The sequence below is a fragment of the Diplotaxodon limnothrissa genome, linkage group LG12 (assembly GCF_057381915.1).
Source record: "Diplotaxodon limnothrissa isolate DT_005_m linkage group LG12, D_limnothrissa_male_GT1.1, whole genome shotgun sequence".
NCBI classification, from domain to species: domain Eukaryota; kingdom Metazoa; phylum Chordata; class Actinopteri; order Cichliformes; family Cichlidae; genus Diplotaxodon; species Diplotaxodon limnothrissa.
The window spans coordinates 36,911,654-36,931,425 of record NC_140607.1 but is presented as its reverse complement, the minus strand read 5'-3'; the positions used below and the strand labels follow the sequence as shown (position 1 = coordinate 36,931,425).

The 19,772-nt window shown below is 42.4% G+C and overlaps 1 protein-coding gene across 1 annotated transcript in view; it reads left to right on the top strand.

The window, feature by feature from the left end:
* Window positions 1-19,772, top strand: part of wdfy3 (WD repeat and FYVE domain containing 3) — a 123,614-nt gene that overhangs the window by 51,125 nt on the left and 52,717 nt on the right. The window contains exons 12-18 of the mRNA XM_085367561.1: window positions 2,890-3,161; window positions 3,363-3,560; window positions 4,340-4,423; window positions 8,447-8,636; window positions 8,966-9,180; window positions 13,122-13,234; window positions 17,233-17,470. Of these exons, the coding sequence (XP_085223687.1) occupies window positions 2,890-3,161; window positions 3,363-3,560; window positions 4,340-4,423; window positions 8,447-8,636; window positions 8,966-9,180; window positions 13,122-13,234; window positions 17,233-17,470 (1,310 nt within the window). The remainder of the gene's footprint in view (window positions 1-2,889; window positions 3,162-3,362; window positions 3,561-4,339; window positions 4,424-8,446; window positions 8,637-8,965; window positions 9,181-13,121; window positions 13,235-17,232; window positions 17,471-19,772) is intronic.

Here is a 19,772-nt window from a genome sequence, read left to right as displayed (position 1 = left end):
TTTTTCACCTTTTTCCTAACAGGATATAGAGAAATGAGCGACTGAGACTTTTGCACAGTGCTGTGTATATGTGCTACATAAATATAACCTATACATGTGCTACAGTCATTACAGTATGATGCTCTGCTGCCTGATGAGTGAATGGTACAGAGGGTGGTTAGGGTGGTCCGTCATGGATAACGGTTTGTTCAGTGAACTCTATTTGACCACAGCTTCAAAAGTAAATACATATACACATACTCTCACCAGCCACTTCAGTAGATACACTGCAAAAACAAAACCTCAGTACTGCATTACTCATTACTCAAACTGCACTGTTGGTCACTGTAATGATTCTGAAGTGACAGAACAAGAAAGTGCATCTGATGATCCTGTCCTACTGGAAACAGAGGAACCTTTTCCACCAGCTGAACAGAGGCAAAGATCTAGGCCATGGGTGTCAAACTTGAATGAGCTGTGGGCCACTGCTGGCTCTGTCGTCTCATTGGAGGGTCACTTAGTGTTCAAGTAGTACAAAACAAACAAGAAAACACCCACAAATGTTTCTGAAAATGTAGCGTTTTCTTTTTGTTTTTTTAAATTTCAAATATTGTTTAACAAGACAAATCTGCAAATGTGAGCGTAATAATTTTTCTCTCTCTTAACCGAAGCCGTTCATTGAACTGCCAAATAAACAAACTCGTCCTCTCTTTCCGGCCAGAAACGTGGCAGCACTTCTGCTATAATTTTGTTCGTATTTAACAAAATAAAAATGCAGACATAAGTGTGCACATTAGTTTTTGACTCTCAGTGAACTAACGCAGCCAATCCCTCGACATGTTTGTGCTCTCTGCTCATGTTGCCTTCATATTAAATCATTTTTGGCTTTTTAAAGAACTTCTTTGAACATTGCAGTCAACAACAAACACATCCTTCCTAACAAAAAAAGTACCTTCAAGGGTCAAATTGCATTAGATTTCTTCACGTCAGCTGCAAGTAGGGGTGGCGTGGGCCGCAAGTGGCCACCGGGCCGCGAGTTTGAGACCCCTGTCCTAGGCGGTCTGAGACAACTCTTTGTGCCTTCCACAAACCACAGTCTCCAGAAGACAAGACCGTGGAGTTGATCTACCCCTTTGAGTTTCAGGGTTTTTTCAGCATTTGGTCAGCATTTCCTGATCCTGCTCATGGTGCCAAATAAGCCTGTCCCACCGACTGGACAGAAGCAAAGCATCCTGTGCAACTACAGAATATTCACAACTAAATCAAAGCCCTGAAATTGAAGCGGTCGACCAAGGACTCGACCCTCCTCCTGTTTTTCATCCCATTTCTTTCTTTTTTGTCCTCTGTTCACTTCTCCCTCTCTACCACCGTCCCCCATTCCACTCGATGTCCTTCCCTCGCTTCCTGCCGATTAGCCTTCCCATCATGTTCCCTTCCTGACTCTTTTCCTCCCTCCTTGCCTCCTCTTTCTCTTCCTTTCTTCATTCCTATCGCCCTCCTTGGTATCTCGCTCTTATTCCCTGTTTTGCTCCCTCCCCACCACCTATTCCTCCCAGCCTTCCTCCCTCTCTTTCTCCCAATCTGCCTTCCTATCTTCCTTCCCCCCTCATCTTCTTTACTCCCCCCCAGTCTTCCTTCACTCCCTTTCATCTTTCCTCATCCCTGCATTCCACTCTCTGTCTTCTCCTCTATTTTCCTCCCTACATTTCTCTACCTTCATGCTCTTCTCCCCCACTTAATGCCCCCCTCTGAGATGGTCTGTGATTATTATTGGGATTGATTATTTAATCATTATCTTAAATAATCAATCCCAGGTGTTGTGGGAATACCAAAACATTAAAACATTAAATTTTAAAATAACTAAATATAAAAAAGTTTGTTTAATAAATGAGTTCAGGGTACTGAGAGTGTCAGAGAATGAGAGTTATTTGTGCAAATCAGAAATAAAGTGATGATTCCAGTACAGCAAAATCAGGAAAAATAAATAGTTTTCATAAATAAATCATTTTCATCAACTATGGAATAGTTTTAAGATTGAATTTGGTTAATGCAGTCCGTCTTCTGCTCTCCACACTGACGTCCTGGTGTTTAAAGAGTTATTTTTCCTCACGTTACCATTACAAGTGTATAAAAATAATGTATTGATTGGTTTCAGATATCCACGACTGTCAAGTTAGCCTGAGTAACATTAGTACCAGTACTTCTTTAGTTTGTTATATTCTTGACCGAAATACTGCACATGTACTTATTGCAGTATGCAGAGAAGCATGCATCATTTAGTTGTGCATCGCATGCTTCCATCATTTTTACTTCAGAGGTGATGATATTAAAAAGCTCCCGGTGGTGCTGTTTATTTTTTATTGACACCGCACGTCACCGGTGTCATTCAAAAGCTTCACCTGCTGTCGGTTGCAGACATTTTTCTCCCTGTTTGCCAATTAAAACCTTTGCCTGTCATAGTCGCTCTGTGTTCTCAGGCATTTTTTTTTTTTTTTTTTTTTACCTCCCCAGACGCATATCTAGGTTACAGTTTGATGTTTCAGTTTGGTCGCTTGCAAATGCAAACCATAAAAACCGAGTCGGTGCAGCGAGGCGAAGAAACCCAGAGGAGCTCATAAATATGTCCCTGAAAAAGAACAATGAGAGGAAAAATGAGTTGATGAATAGAAATGTGATTGAAGGGGTTGACAAAAAATAAATGAGATGAAAAATCAAGACAGGAGAAAATAACTGAGCAAGTTATAAAGTAAATAAGTGGGAGTTCAGGTCTGTCAGGGAAGGAGAAACATGGCGTGTGACATCGTCAGAAGACATTACGCATCAAGCTACGTTAGCTAAAGCAAAAACAGTAGCGTTTGTAGACGTGTCCGTCTGTAAAAATCCCAATGAAATAATCCTTCCTCTCTTCAGGCTTTGTTATCCGTGCTGCGAGAGAGTCACCGCACTCGGACGGTGTTCCGCAAGGTGGGCGGCTTCGTCTACGTCACCTCGCTTCTGGTGGCCATGGAGCGCTCGCTGTGTCAGCCGCTGCGACACGGCTGGGAGCGCGTGAACCAGAACCAGGTTTTTGAGCTCCTGCACACAGTCTTCTGCACGCTCACCGCCGCCATGCGCTACGAGCCAGCCAACTCGCACTTCTTCCGTACGGAGATCCAGTACGAGAAGCTGGCCGACGCGGTCAGGTAAGGACCGCCTGTTCAGGAAAGAAGACGTTTTGTTTTGTGGACACAACACACTGAGCAGTCGAGTAGACCACAGTTTGTCAGAAAAACATCCAGATAGTTGAAGTTGAGTGAAATTAAGACTTTTGAACGTGTTATGATTGTTTGTATGAGTATGGTTGTCCTCTTGCCTTCTCCTAACAACTGCTCGCCGTCCTCCAGGCTGCTGGGCTGTTTCTCAGACACTAAGAAGCTGGGCCCCACAAGTGTGTTCCCCTCTAACGCTCAGCCTTTCCAGAGGCTCCTGGAGGACGAGGCCGTCCCTGGAGGCTGTGCAGGAGACAGTGTCTGCCCTACGCTCAAGCACTGCAGCAAGCTCTTCATCTATCTGTACAAGATGGCCACAGATTCTTTTGACAGGTCAGCAAAGCAAAGACCCAACAGTACAGCTTTGTTAGGAACATTTATTCAAGATTAATAATAAATATAGCTCTAAATGCACAATCTGTATGTTATAATTTCACCATCCTCTCTTCACACAATAACCAGCAGATATAATATCCAGCTGTCAGCAGTGTGCATATTGCACCACTGTGAAACCCCTGAAAGTGTGGCTGCCCGCTCACACACGTGCAGTATAACATAGAAGCTGCACAGCCTGGTGGTGCTGTCATGTTTTCCAGAATTCGTGACATTTCAGCTGTCAAATATTCCAAACTTCAGTGCGCCTACGATTCCTCTGCAAACAAAAGAAAAACTCTCAAGACAGTCACTTTGTTGTTTGCTCTTTGTGACAGATTGTAGTTGCTTAGTTTGAGCTCGAATTGAGTTGAAGATATGTTAATTTTCTGGATAATTACAGTCCATCTGCATGTGTGCACCACAAAGGTCTAAAACAAACTTTAAACTTTGTGATTTCTTATCCATATTTAGTAATGCAGTTATTAAAGTAATCTCCTCACGCTACATGCCAGGATCATGTGTAGGTGGCGTTGTGCATGTGCCCCAGCCGGAGCTCTGATCCTGTTTTCTCTGTCACTTTTCCACTAACAACCTCTTCCCCTTCTTTTCTCTCTTTCTGTTTCTCTTCCTTTAACCTCTGGCGCTGTCTGGCTGTTCATCCTCGGTCTGGCCCATCTGCACGGCCGTGTGTGTGTGCATGCCTGTGTCTGAATGTGTGCGCGCGTGACGCGATGCAGTCGTGCGGAGCAGGTGCCTCCCTGCCTGACTCACGAGACCTCACTGCCCTCCCCGTGGGGCACGCCAGCACTCGCCAGGAAGAGGTAGCTACAGCGCTCTGTCACTTTCCTCACCCTCATCCCTCCTTCTCTGTCATGCTTACCTTCAGTAGATACTAAAAGAGACCTGCTGTGTGCCAGAATAACCACTGATCCGTTAACTGTCACATAGAGCTACTTTTAGCTGTTTTACAGGAATTAAACTTGTTTCCTCATTTTTAAAACAGACACATATGAACATTAAAGAGGACCTAATGCTTTTTCTGCTCATAGTAATCATGCCCAAAGTGCTGGTAATCCATGTGAGACACTCAGGCTTCAGGGTGCTCTGAACACACAGTGTCAGGCAGTTTTTTTTACTCTTTGATTTTTATGATGCCGTAGAGCACAGACGCACTCACTCACCGACTGTTCCCCTTTGTGAGGGGCAGCCAATTAGAAGAAGGGCGACTTAAAGGGAGAGCAAGGAGCTAAAGCAGCTTAATTTAGATGAAGTGAGTGCATAGACCAACGGCCAGTATACGATTTATTAAACCACCACAAAGTGTGCGGTTTGTGCCATAGATGCACTAAACACTGCTGTAATTAGTAATTACTCCCTATAATTCTCTAATAGTTTATGTGGAACGTCAATGCTAAAATATAATTATTATTGTTGTTCATTAATTTTTTACATTTTTTACAAAAAAAATCACAAGAAAGCGAAACTATTTTTTGTTATTAAGATGCCAAATTATAGTTATTTACACTTAATTTCTCTTTTTTCAGAGGACAGTGTGAAACATGTTTTTGACAGATTCCTAAAATACTTGTTTTCTTCTGTTTATGACAGCTGGTCTAATAAATTTGTTGAGCTCAGTAAATAAGGATAATTTTAACCGTGACTCATTAGAGGTTTACTCTGGTAGACGAGAAGAAGAACAGCATATTATATGGCCTTTAAAATGAAGCACTATTCATGAGTAGTTTTAAAGACACAACTATATTACCTGTGGTGTCCAGAGGCTTAGAGATCATCCACAACATCATACTCAAACTGTTTTATCAGATTCAAACTTTATGATTTTCGCTGCCAAAAGAGTGCAGCAGATATTTCAGCATCTACAGAAAATGACAAGTCAGTGAGTCACAGTCATCTGTTTAGCAGTAAGTGATGTCGTGCAAGAAAAATGTATTTTTTGGTAAATGCAGTTTTCTCTGTGTGTTTTGACTCTTCGTTCACACGTAAATGCTGATTTGAAAGCCTGAAAATGAAGCACGGACAAAAGAAGATCCTGATTAGATGTTACTGGCTTCATTTCTTTGAAACAGGGTGTTGGCCTTGACCTTTTTAAAAAACAAATTAATACTGGAGGTGATTTAAAGTAGTAGAATGACTAAAACAGTAGTTCAAGCTCTTAGCTGCATACACAAACTGCTTTAAATGAATTCATGTTTTGTTGCGACCCCCGCTGAGACGTTTCTCCACACTGTCAGACAGATTCAGTCTAAATTACTGTGCGTTTTTCTTCTCATCACATTCCTCCTGTGCTCCTCTGTCCTCTCTTCTATCTGCTGAAATTGCCCCTCTCTCTCTAAAAACCCAATCTCTGCTCCTATTTGAATTTCATTTACAAAGGCAAAACTGGTCGGGACATTTTAAATGTGCTCTGCTGTCTGCTGTCAAGGTGAGGCCGAGGGTCTCTCCCCTGCAGACTTCTCCCCCTCCGCCTGTCTGGATCGGCTCCAACACTGCATATTCATGAGGAGGACTAATTTGACAATTAGAGATGATGGGGCACTCGTCCTTGCTAATGCACTTCATTATAAGATCTTCTTTGTGGATTTAATAGCGTCGCAGTTGCTTCCTGTGTTTTTACTTCAGTTTCAACAAGTCTGTTTATGATCGGAAGCCTTAGTTTACTCAGGTTTATTTGGCAGCCTGAATAATATGAAGAAAGTTGCTAAATACTTAATTTTTTTCATTGTTCCATAAAAACAAAAGCTTGTCTGGTGTCATTTTGCTGCTCAGCTCAAACAGCGAGTTTTGCCTTGAAGAACATGGCGGTGATTGTGATGTGCAAATTGCAGCAATCAGCGCCGTGATCATCATGTTTATGACAGTGACATGAAAAAGCTGTTCTTGTTTTTTTTTAATGTTCTTTAGTCTGAAAAAGGAACTCTTTCAGTTGCACGCTAGGATACCTCATGTTTTTAGACCGTGTCCACGCTGAGCCAGCTAAATCTGAAACAGCAGCGTGAAAATAAAGCAAGATTTTACACTTTAAGCTTTAAGTCTCCATTTACACAAAACACCTGACAGGAAACACGGGGGGTGCCTGGGCCACAGTAATCAGGCATTGTGAGAATAAATCAGATTCATAATGTTTGCACCGATTCAGTTTTTCTGTTCATTTGTTTAAATATAGCACCAATACACCTCACCAGTAACATCGAGGTGCTTTATTCTCCAAGTTTAAGACTTTACCTTATTAGTTAAAAGCTCCAATAATCCCCTATATCATCTGCTGAAGGGAAAGAGAAAAGAGAAAGGAAAAAAGAGTGAGAAAAGGACAAGGAGTAGACGAGGTTAATGCTACATAAAGGCCTCGTCTCCAGCCGGTGGATGGCCGCCCCCCCCTGAGCCTGCTTCTGCCGGAGGCTTCTTCCTGTAAAACAAGAGTTTTTCCGTCCCGCTGTTGTCAAGTGTCGCTCAAAGGGGGTCGTTTCTGTATTAGTCTACGGTCTTTAACTTACAATATGAGGGGTCTTAAGCGAACTGTTGTTGCGATCATATAAATGAAATGGAAGAAAATTAAAATTGATTTAAAATGAAAAGTGGGTGATTCCTAAGCCTAATCTTAAAGTAGAGAGGGTGCCCGTCTGGGTGGTTACGGAGGACGGGGTGATAACTGAAAGCTCTGCCTCACGTCCCACTTTTAGAAACCACAAATAATTGTGCAGAGTGAGAATGAAGTACTCTGTTGGGATAATATTATATTAACAGGTCTTTAAGGTATGACCTGCACTCATAAAGGTTTGTAATCCCTGAAAACCTGACCGGCTTAGTCTTGGTTTCCTCCTCTGTAGCTTGTGTGAGCTCTAACCACCTTCAGCACAGCTGGCGTTTACCAAAGCATGTTGCTTCCATTACACTGCATTTATCACTGAATCAGGCGAACTCTGCTTTTAATGATTTTCTAATGTATAGTTGAGAACTTCACAGATTAAACAAAAAGAAATCAGAACAAATAATGAAATAAATCAGCAACTCAAAGCCGAGTTAGAAACTACTAGGAGGCAAACATAAGGAGATTTTTATGTTTTATCCGGCAGCGGATAATCAATTAAACGAGTGATTCGATTCTGAAGAATCCAAAAACAGTTTAAAGAATCCACCAGCTGCTGTGAACATCAACAGTCTGGTTCATTTTCTTGCCCCCCAGCGTTTTATGCTGACTGTAACCTTTCCAGCTCTGCATTTCTCCTGGGGAGGGATTTGCATCGCAGTAACACACCTATTTTGCCTAATTGCCCGAGTGCAGGCCCCTGCACATCTCCTACTCTCTGCTGCCTGCACAGTGGGGGGTGGAGGGTAGGGGGCTTGTTGCTTTGGATGGAACTGTAGCCATCTGACACCTCGATCTCTGAAGTGTGCAAACAACTCGACTGGTGTTGACTAAAGTTACAGTCGGTGTTAAATACAATGCTTACACTGATCAGTGTTGGGAGGAGAGCAAGGTTTCCCCCTGAGCCCTGGAAGATCCTGCGACTTTGATTATGAATAAGATTTTGTGTTTTTGTGAGCTACTTACATATTTTACAGCAGAGCAGGAGTTGTAAACAGTTGCGACTCGAGTGGTTTAGAGAGTAAACAAACTTCCATTAACGGGGACAATCAGGCTTCTCCGTGGCCAAAAACTCAACATTCTGATCCTTTATGAAAAGAAAAGTTTATATTTACAGGAGCAAAGTTTTCACAGTATTTTTACCTTTTGTTTCTGTGTGAAATGTTATGTGAATATTTTCATGCAGCTTGCTTTGAAAAAGCCAATTTTGACTTCCCTCTCTCTTCCTTTGTGCTCCCAGACACGGTTACTACGGCACGTCGGGGCCCCCTGCACCAGCGAAAGCCCTGACTGACCTGAAGCTCCACTTAACGAACTCCTCCCACCCCATTTCCTCATCGTCCTCAACAGACATGGTGGTCATTCACCCAGGGGCCGTGCTGGCCATGGTGGACCTGCTGCCCTCCGTCTCCTCTGACAGCCAGCCAGAGGTGAGGAAATGAAAGGCAATGTGCTTCCTGTCAAAGTGGGTGAAGGGATTCGATGGCAGGCAGGAAGTGCCTTTTTTCAGTTGGGTTTTTCACGTCAGACGGCAGCCAGACAGCGTGAGTCAGCTACATATGTGTGTTTTAGGGGAAAGTCAGTCGTATTGAATGATTACATGCAGGTAATTAACTTACTAATCAGTGAATTGCCCAAAGCACCCTCTCACAATTTCCTGATTTTGCTTATTTTTGCCTCTTTACAGGGCGATTTAAACTAAGCTTAAGTCTTAGTCTTGGTTTTAACGTCTAGCTCTCCAACTTTCTGCTCCTCCCAGCATGCCCTCGACCTGCAGCTGGCAGTCGCCAACATCCTGCAGCTCCTGGTGAACAGCGAGAGGAACCAGCAGGTGTTGTGTGAAGCCTGCCACCATCAGCGACTGTTGCAGCGCTGCAGCCAGGCCCTCAGCGATGAAGACCACCCTCTGCACCCGCCGCTGCAGAGGATGTTCGAGAGGCTGGCCTCGCAGGCCCTGCAGCCGATAGCACTCAGGTACTGAAGCTGGCCATGTTGATAACATGATGTAGGCACCAACAAACCTAAACTGAGAAGCTTCAACACTGAAATGCTGCCCCAACAATGACTGTTTCAGATGATAATAAAGAGATTAAAATAAAAGCATAAAAGCAAGACAACTCAAACAAATATTTTAACTATTATTCTTTTTTTTTTTTTGAAAATCTAAATGAAGTTTCAGATGAAATCCTTGACTAACATCACAGAAACACACAAGGTCAGATTAGGTGAGTCTGGCTAACATCAGCGGTGCTATCGCCAGCTGACACCTGCACAGTCCGTTTACTCTGACACAGCCTTTCTTTTTCCAGATCAAAGAATGCAGTCCCAGCTGGAGCCAATCAACATCTTCTATATTAATAAAATATGAATTATTAGTCTAACTAATTACTATTTATACTACAACCTTAAACCCAACCTCAGACCCCCTTAACCAACATTACATCAAACCCAAATCTTTATGAGGCTTTCTCTCAGACTCTTAATTCTAAGCACAATAAACCTCTGATGCACACCGTTTCATGAGGTACTTTACTGCTGATGGAACAGAATCAGCAACCAGGTTTAAATAGTGAACAAATGCATCACATGAAAACAGATTTATCTGTGGTGAAGTAAGATATATAAAGTATTAGAGACAAAAAAGAAAAGGCAGTGCGTTACTTTGCTTTATGGAGGTCCATCAGACGGAGGAGGGATCTAAATCTCATTCATAACCAAATATCGGTCCAGGTTATTATTTCCACATGAAGAAAAGAAAGCCTTAATTAATAATTATTTAATTATTCATTCATTCATTAACATCCCAGCGTGTGCAGTTTAAAGTCTCAGAGAGAAGGTCGGCTGTTCAGGGAAAGTTGACGTTCAGCTGTTTCTTGGTTGTAGCTGGTTTTTTAAATTGGTTTTAGTCATGTTTGTGACACGTGTCTAACATTATTTTTAAGTTCGATTTTTTTTTTTTTACTCCATTTAACCAGTAAATAAGAAACCAAAGGACAGACCCACAAAAACCTGAGAACAATGAAGAGATGTAATACCTCACATTCAGGGTTTTTTAAACATTAAAGTGTTTGTCTGGACTTTTCTGCACAGACCTGAGCTTGGAGCAAATAATATTTTATGAACAAAATCATTTTGTTCTTGGAAAGCAGTTTTGTTTTTTTATCATGCTAATGTGCATTTGCATTGTCGGGTTTCACTGAATGAAGACTGATTTTATATGCAGGCAAAACGGAGTGATTCTCATTTCCCGCTTGACTTGTTACGTGAGATGGGAGATTGGGGTTGAGGGACAAGACTGAAAGTTATTTGACATGCACATGGTTGGTTGTTTTCATATGTTAATGCGGCCTGCCTGGCTCACATTCTCTCCCTCCAGCTGGATTTATGCTGGGGGTACACGTATCGCTGTCTGTCAGCCTGTTCCCCATCCTTCCCTTCATTCCCCCCCCCCTCCCTGTCAGGCCTACCCTTCATATTTCCACTTCTCTTATTTTTTTCTTCTTCCCATTAGAGCAGGGCAATATGGCCAAAAATATTTATCACGATATATATTTGAAAATTTGCGATAACGATATAACTGACGATATAATTGATGCGAGACAAAATACAACTCCACAACATTACTAGCGCAAAAAGACAACCTTCCATTTATTTTCACTTAAACAAGAAGCTGGCTTTTATGTACATTAAAGCTTTATAAAAATGTAACAGTGCAAATGCAAATTCCTTGCTGAAAGTTTAACCAAAAGGCATTTCCAGTAGAAATGGGCTGACATATCCTGAGCATAACCATGTATAATATCCACTGAAGTTAAAAAGAGGTGCTTTGCAACATTAAACTGCAGTGTGCAGTACGTATTTTTCGGACCATAAGGTGCACGGGATTATAAGGCACATTAAGCGAAACAAAGCAGTCAGATAAATCAAACTTTATTAAACTCATTCTTCTTGCTTCCTCCAATTCTGTACCATTGATTCATTAATGTTGAATTCTCTGGCAGCTGCTCTATTCCCATGTTGTTGCAGTATACTAATGACTAACCTCGTATTGTGGATGGATTATCTCAGTTGTTCTCCTGACTGAAGATTGGTCCTTTTACAGCATCCTGCCATGCGATTGCATTTGTTTCTAACCATGAGGAACCTTAACGTTAACTTTTATAAGTGGAAAAGTGTTAGTATTCGTCCTCCAGCTTCACTGTTTATGTTATGCTAACATAGCTGTGTCGCTAGCGATCACGTAGCACATCATTATATACCAGCTAGCCCAACTTCAGTAACCCTACAAACGTCACTGCTGTTTAGTTTCCTGTCTTCATTTATGTTGGAAGTGATAGCAGAGCTGTACGTTTGAATTTTTTCAGAAATCTCTCAGTCAGAACATGCTACATCATGCTTAGGTAACTAGCGAAACTAGCGAGCTAACTTCCGCTAGCTTCCTGCTAACTTCTAACTCCGTTAAATGTAATACATTTTGTTTTCATGGATGCCTGGAAGTTAAACTTCATAGTTACACCTGGTAAAGCAGCAATGCTGATCGTTTTATTAAAGATGAAAGAATTTAGACAGTTTTTAACTCTAAGTGATGCTGCAGTGTTCGTTTGACCTGAAGTATACGGAGTTTAGGACCCAGATTACTCCCAGATTTAAGGGCATCTTAGTCGGACAAATACGACAATAACGATGGCCGCTTGCATGTTCTGCAAAAAAATGTGCTTTGTCGTGTATCTGACGGACAAACACCAAACCAGTTCCACATCACGGAAGTTGCACCATTTTTACAAACCAATTCTGGTTCATCTGTTTCACTCAACAATCGGCCATGTGCGTATGAAAACAAAGGCACTGCGCATGCGCGTTTTACTCATATTCTATCGCGATATTTCATTTTCCTATCGTTGCCTAACATTATACCGGTATTACCGTGAACGGTATAATATGGCCCAGCCCTACTTCCCATTTTTATTTTGTTTCTGCTCTGTCAACATCAGCCAGCAGCAAAGCTCCAGAGTCTTTTGCCTCCTCGGTGCCGCTCTGATATCGTCTGCTTCCAGCCGCTGGTGTCGCACATCGAGCGCTCTGACAGCAGACGCAAACAATCACAGCAACACTTTGCATTCGTGTCACTTACATGCCGGTCAACCATGTCACTGACTTTGAGACAGACAGAAAATGCTGTAAACCTCAGCTTTTTGAGGAGCGGAAGTAACTGCTGACTTAACAAACTGCATCCAATTAGGATGTGCTTCACTGCTTAATGAGAACATAAAGGACATAGTATGGCAGGGGGACCCTGTGGGAGTGCAACGACTAAACCCAGCAGTTGTTTTTAATTGGTTATGTAATAGTGTCACTGAAAAACAGGAATGCGCCTAAAAGAGTACAATAGGCCTCGAGGCTCATGCTTTACACGAGCACGGCCCAGGTACTATATTTAAAAGATTTCTGCATCCTTAATGGCAAAAGTTTGGACACCAGTTTGTACCTTTCATTTCTGGGAAGGTTTCACTTATGGCTGAGGACCATCTATGTGCATATTAGGGAGCGTATCTGCAAAATGTGCATTTGGGTATAGAAGTAATCACTTTTGAAAAACACCTCCGTGTTGATGCCGAGCCAAATGCATGCTCACTTCCTCCTTCCACATGTTGTTAATAGGATGATTGAAGTGTGAAGGCAAGCTTTAGTTTAGTTCCTTGCCTAAACAAAGGCGCTCTTCTCAAAGCCACTGAAAGGACTTTTGGATTTTCAGTAACAGTGGGGGGAAACAAAGGCTGAGGTTATTTTAAAACAGGAGCGCTACTTAAATAAGGTTAATTAAACTGAAATAAAGGAAGTTCAGCAGTGATACTGGCCTAATTGTTTTTTCTTTGTTCTTTCTTTATTCCTGACTTCCTGCTTATCTTCCCCTTCAGGGAGTTCTTACGGCTCGGGAACCCGCTGAACTGTGGCGCCTGGGACAAGAAGCTGTTGAAGAACTACCGGGTCCACAAACCGAGCTCTCTCAGCTACAACGCCGAGATGAGAAGTAAGATTGTAACATTCGATCATTGTACTCACTGTTCCACAGATCTCCGGTGAAATATTCCTACAAGTGTTTTTTGTCAGAGATATTAAATAAAACACAAGTCGGGTTTTGGTGTTCTTATCAGCTGTCAGTCGGTTACACTTACCAAGTGCATAGACTGGATCATACCAACTACACACACTGCATCCACACAGATAGAATCTATCCCAGGATAAAGTATTAAACTGCCTGCATAAGTATTTGTTATAGTTGGGTTACAGGCCTCAAACGTATTATTAAAGTGCCGACTAAAAGGTAACCACCTTAGAAACCTCTGTGTTTCTGTTTTATCACCTATCACACAACGTTCTTTGGTATTAGTCGAACAAATATAGTTTCTTATACCGACACAGGTAAAATTCTCACTTTGTAATAGCTGAGAATTGAAGAGCTCTTTTCACAGCAGCCTTCCAAGTGCAGCTATGAAGGATGTGCCACCTGGGAGCGATTCCCATCTGCCGTTGTGATGCAGGCTTCTCCTGGGAGAAAGTGTCATTTTTATTTATTTATTTTTTAACAAAAGCTTTAAAAAAAAAAGGAGAATCATCTTTTCTTTGCTCTATGATGAATTCCCCAAAGAATAACATCTGATGTTAGAGTATGAGCTTTGCTTAGTTCCTTAACGCCAGATTAAAATGCTCAGATGGTCCGTGTGCTTTCAGAGTGGTCGGAGGAACAATCGGAATTAATTACGTATGAACTTTACAATTTATCCAGAGCTCCTCATTTCCGTGCCGGATCAAAGATAGAAGGCAAACCTAATCAGGTGTCCTTCCTTGCATCCGTGTTGTTAGCCGCTTATCCAGTTTGGGATCTCGTGAGCGCTGGAGTTGATCCCAGCTGTCACAGGCTGAGAAGCGGCGTGAAGCCTGAGTATCAAATGGCTAACATGGCGACACAGATGAGCACGCTCATATCCACCCCTCCTACCAATTAAATCTTCCTGTAATGGTTATTTATATGTTATATATATTCAGACAGCAGCTGACAGTAGACAGAATGCAGCTATGACTCGAGGACTTACAGATACACTAATTAGCACGTGGCGTCATTTCAACGTGCTTTAGCTGCTTTTCATTTCGTTGCTTTTTGGAAGCAGGAAGTTGTTAGAGCGGTCTTCTTGTCCACTGATTAAAGCGACGTGTAAACTCCATGTTTAAACAAAGATCGGCTCGCCTCTGTGAAGGTAATGCAAATGGCTTGTTTTCCATCAACAGCTGCTAATGTTTGTAATTTTCTGGGCTTCTCAGCATGTCTTAATTGCTTATTGTGTCTCCTCCCAGCTGAGAATGGATATCAAGGCCCCAGTAATTACTGCTCTTTACAGACAGCCACTGGGAGAGCACATATTGCCATCTTTCTCTGTGAGAAGAGTCTGGTTTATTAGCTGCCATTGATGGCTGTTGTAATTCTTGCTTTCATCCAATTCGTCTTTGTCACATCTGCTGACTCTTTAGAAATGAGACGACCCATGTTCTCAATAGAAGGTGAAATATGTTACCTTAGCGCGGGACGTTATTATCGCCCTTCTGGGGCGATGAAAATCCAGCTTTGATTTAATGTGGCCTACTCGCAGTCGGTGTTTTCAGTGCTGTGGGAGTTTTCATGGGCGGACCAAGCTGTGAGGGGTTTTTACCACTCTCTCTGAATCTAATCTAATTGGAAAATAAATGTTATTTTGAATAAACAAATGCAAAATTTGAAGTGCTGGAATTCTGTCAAGACATTTTTAGGACAGTAGAGAAACCACTGTTAGATGGGGAGATGAAACAAGCTGCTTTAAACTAAGAGTAAAAAGTTCATTTGTATTTCTTTTGGGTTTCCGACTACACATTTGCCTCTATAGTGAGGAAAAAACATATATTTTTCTGCTCCGGGGTTTTAAAATCAGGCTATTTTTAAGGTTTAAGGATTTTTTTTAAAGTTTGATTTTGAAACTTGTAATAGCCAAATTTAAACTTAACTATCTTGAAGTGTTGTATTATCTTTCCATTAAGACCTTATATGTAGGGAAGGTCATGTTAATTCTTGGCCTCATTCTTTACAGTTTAACAGGTCAATAAGGTTTCTGACTTTAGAACAAAACGTTATGACTGTAGTCTGGTTCCCTGAAGAAGAGGAACAACATGCAGTACGTACAGTGTGGAATATGACGTCCCTGCGTGTGCCAGCTGAAGACACCTTTGAACCACAGCTTTAAGCCACATGACCTGTAATGACATATTTAAGGCCCCTCCTGCACATATACGTCCCTCAGTTTGATAAACACTCCTGACTGAGCCCAGCTTCTCAGTGGGGAGACTGTCTTGTACCTCGTTCCTCTGCTTCAGGGAACAGAAGCTGTTCGCTTTCAGTTGATTCACTTGGTAGCACACATACAGTATGGAAGGGATGTATAAATGCCCCCAGAGTTGTCACTGAACCAGAACAAAAGTGTGTGGTGATGGCCAACTAGCTGCAGCACAGATATCACTCACAGGGACCCCTTTAAATGGGGCACATGAGGTTTCCAATCCCCTGATGCGCCCTGAGGCAAAGAGAGACCTTTGGTTCTGTGAGATGCTGGGAAGATAGCCTCCATAATCCAGTTGGAGAGCCTCTGCTTAGGCAGAGTTTTATCTCTGGCTGGATTATTACAGCAGTTAAACAGCTTGGCCACATAAACACACATTCTGAGTGTGGTCAGTGTAGATTCACATCACACACAGATGAAGGTTCATCTCTTCCTCAGATGGAAAAGGATGAGGGCAAAAAGTGAGAAGCTGAAAAGCGTGTGCCAGAAGCATGCACGGACGAAGCATGAAGGTCACCCTCTCTTTACTGAAGGCAGCAAAGAGGCCGTTCGAAACAACCCAGTATTATGTAAAAGAAACTTCATAGCTATAGAGTCAAAAAATGGACTGAAAGACAACTTGAACCTGGCGTCCAGCTCCAGACAGGGTCCATAGGTGGGCACAGTGATGTGGTAGCGGTTTGCTCCGTGAAGCCATTAGCTTGGAGACAAAATCTGGGAACATGGGCAGGCGGATTTTGATTGTTGTGGCTCTGAGCTTATGAAAAACCCCCACGAACTGTGACGGTTTCTGAGCTGGCAGAGGGGAGGGCTGCTCCACCTGCAACCTTTTTGTTGCATAGTGAAAGAGGGAAAAGGGAGACATGTGGTCTTTGCCAGCCCGCACAGCAGCAGCGGTGACAGGCTGGTTCACACGCTATCTACCAACTATCCATGAATGTCCGGTCCTGCATGTCATCGTCGTCCTGGTGAGCATGCAGCTCGTGCCTCACATGGTTATGGCTCACGCTTGGCTTAACCCATCAACATACTCCATGTGTTTACTCAGCTGTTTGCTGGGTCATCGACTGAATACTTCTTGCCTTTGGACTCGCATGAATCTGCATCCTTAGACTCTAAGAGGAAAGAGAAATGCCAAGCAACAGCAGCCTTTCACAGCTCTACCTACAAAGCTTTGGGTTAAGTCAACCCTCTCATACCGTGGACAGTCTCCAGGTAGACGGGGCATTCCTCATGCTGGTCTCACAGAGAAACTTCACCCATGTGGACAGACTTGCTTCGGTTTGTGACTCATACCAAAATGACAGGAGTGTCTATTCACAGGCAGGGTCCACATATGTCATCACAGGTCATCTGCTTTAAATAGAGGTGTCTTCAGCAAGACAAACAGCTGCGTGATACTGTATGTGTTGTACAAAGTGAAGGAACTGAAACAGAACTAGAAAATTTTGCACGTTTCACAATTACATCTTTCTGCTTTTGAATGTCATGAATTAAAAAGTAAAGTAAGACTAATAAGCGTCCTGAGGCGACGGTTCTTGTCATTTGATGCCATATAAATAAAATGTTATTGATTTGAATAGCTAACCAAACAGGAGCCACCTTTCAGTCCTGAATCGTGGATCTTGCATGTCTTGACTCTAACCACGCCTTCTTAATCTCACAGACAGCATGACCACTTCCATGGAGGGCTTCGGCCCCGACAGCGTCTTCACCACGCCGGCGGAGGACAATGGCCAGTATCGCATCAGCCGCAGCCTCGTGCGCTCCGCTGAGGGCAGCACCGTACCCCTCACCCGAGTCAAGTGCCTGGTGTCGATGACAACCCCCCATGACATTCGCCTGCACGGATCAGCTGTTACACCTGCATTCGTGGAGTTTGACAGCTCGCTGGAGGGCTTTGGGTAAGTTATGGTTAACAGACCTTAAGTGCATTTGGTTTTCCAGTCGTATGCAGTAATGGTTATATTTTTGATTATGATATTTGCAACAATGTAACATTATTCAGATGAGACCTTTGTTACCCGGTTCTTTGTGACCTTTCATTTCTGAGGCCCAGTTCAAAAATGCTAACATGTGTCTTTAACACACTGGATTTCTGACGTTGCCACACAGGATGTCTCATGATTAAGTTCTGGGGGATTCTAACCTGACCTTCAGCCTGACCAAACTTGGCTTATCTTGGATATCAGGAGACAGAATTGATATGTTTGTGACAGCTGCTTGCAAAGTATATATCAACTTGACATTAATGCAGCTATGAAACCAAAACATGCTCCTGTAAACATGTGCCCTGCAACACAGAGGCAACAGCTATTCTGTTCATTACATTTCTACATTTCAGTCCTTATTAAATTAAAAATTATATTAATGTGACAATCTCTTTCAGACTTAAGGAGCGGGACAAACTTTGGTGTACATTTTGGAAAATACTGATGCCTTTATGGAAACAAATCTGTATATAAAGAAGTATAACTTGTAAATGTTTTATATCCATATAAGAGTGGCAGACTTGATTCTTACAGTTATTTTTCATCAGAAAAATCTAACGTGCACTCCCGTGATTGGATACTCTTATAAGATATACGATGTATATAAAGCATAAACACTTCCTGTAACTTTTCCTGTCCTTATGGGTGGAGTAACAGATGGTGCCCATTCTTTTGTAAACCATTTTCGCCCTAAATCTCTTTGCGGATCAATTTTCCTCGCCAGTGAAACACGCCTGAGGATGTAACGTTATTTTCCCCCGCCCTAAACAGGTTGTGTGTGAGTGTCTCTACCTGCTACTGTCTCAGCAGGAGCCTGTTATTCGCCTCCAGTTGTGGAGCTGTGCATACAAATAGGCTTATTTTCCGCCTTTTATGTCACACGGAGCCCTCGGCTGCTCGTTGTGCCGCGGCTGATGTCGCCCCCTGCACCCCCCGGTTTGTGTTGTGTGTTAGCACCACAGTCAGCGCGGGGGTCAGAAGACGGTGTGTGGGCTGTGACCTCAACACTTCGCCCCCATGCTTTTGCGGACATGTTGAGCTGAGACGCAGTTGTGATGTGTTACATTCTTCATGAATATTCATAAGTGCATCTTGCAGAAGATCATAGTAGAGGTTTTCTGTCAGGTTGGTTACTGTGAGCCAACTGCACCGAATTATTAGATGGCCGAGGCTGGGGAAACGTGTATATTCATTCAGTTTGCATTTCTGCACCCAGGGTCCTTCAGTGTTTTGTAAGACTAGACTTGATTTAAAAAAACTGCAGTGAGATTCTCTTTACCCTGATGAAAAAAATGCAAGCTTAGCAGACCAAATATCTAAATTTGCACAAAACATCCCGTGTCGGTGACTCGGCCTGTAACAAACAGCAAGTGGAAGCAACAAACTGACATCCAGCACTTTTTCAGGCCCTTGGTTGCCATGCGATTTAACCACCTGTTTTTACACCAGCATGTACACTGAGGACCGCAGTGATGTCAGTACTACACACAATAAGACAGCACTAATCTTCCAAATCAAACATTTGTGTGTGTCAAACAGGATCTGAAAATTCATCTTTCCACTCTAGTTGTCTGTAGCAGTGCCAGCATCACCACACCAGAAGTATGAATAAGTTATTAATTGTATAAAACATTATACTGTTAATATATTTTCTACAATTTTGCAAAACCATTCAGCGGCCTGTTTCTGGCCCCCTGACTATATGTTTTTAACCACCTTTATTTAAGACAAATTCCTATCTCAGAACATGTGAAAGTATTCAGTTGTGGCACAGATGAGCTTTTATTTCACAGGCTTTTCTTGGCTCAGATTGGTCCTTTTTGAAGGGTGACTGCACGTAACCACAGTCAGTCTGCATTAAAACGAGAAGTCTGTGCTGCCTTACTTAACTGAAGTCTGTCCCAGATGATATAGGATGAAATGTGAGTTATACTATGGACAGACAACCGACACTCTCACATCCACACTTACAGCAAATTTAAAATGATTAGTTTAACTAATGAACCCGTCTTTACACGACAGGAGGAATCCAGTCTAGTCTTTGTTTAGCTCTCAGAAATGCTCTAAAAACTCTTTAGTTTTAAAAACATGTTTTAAGCTCTTTAAAAAGTGTGCACCAACTCCAAGAAGCCTCTTGTAGTGTCAAAACTTCCTGAGATTGTCAGGAATCGAGCGTGTGATTCAGTTGCTTTTTATCTACTGCTTTTGAAAAATC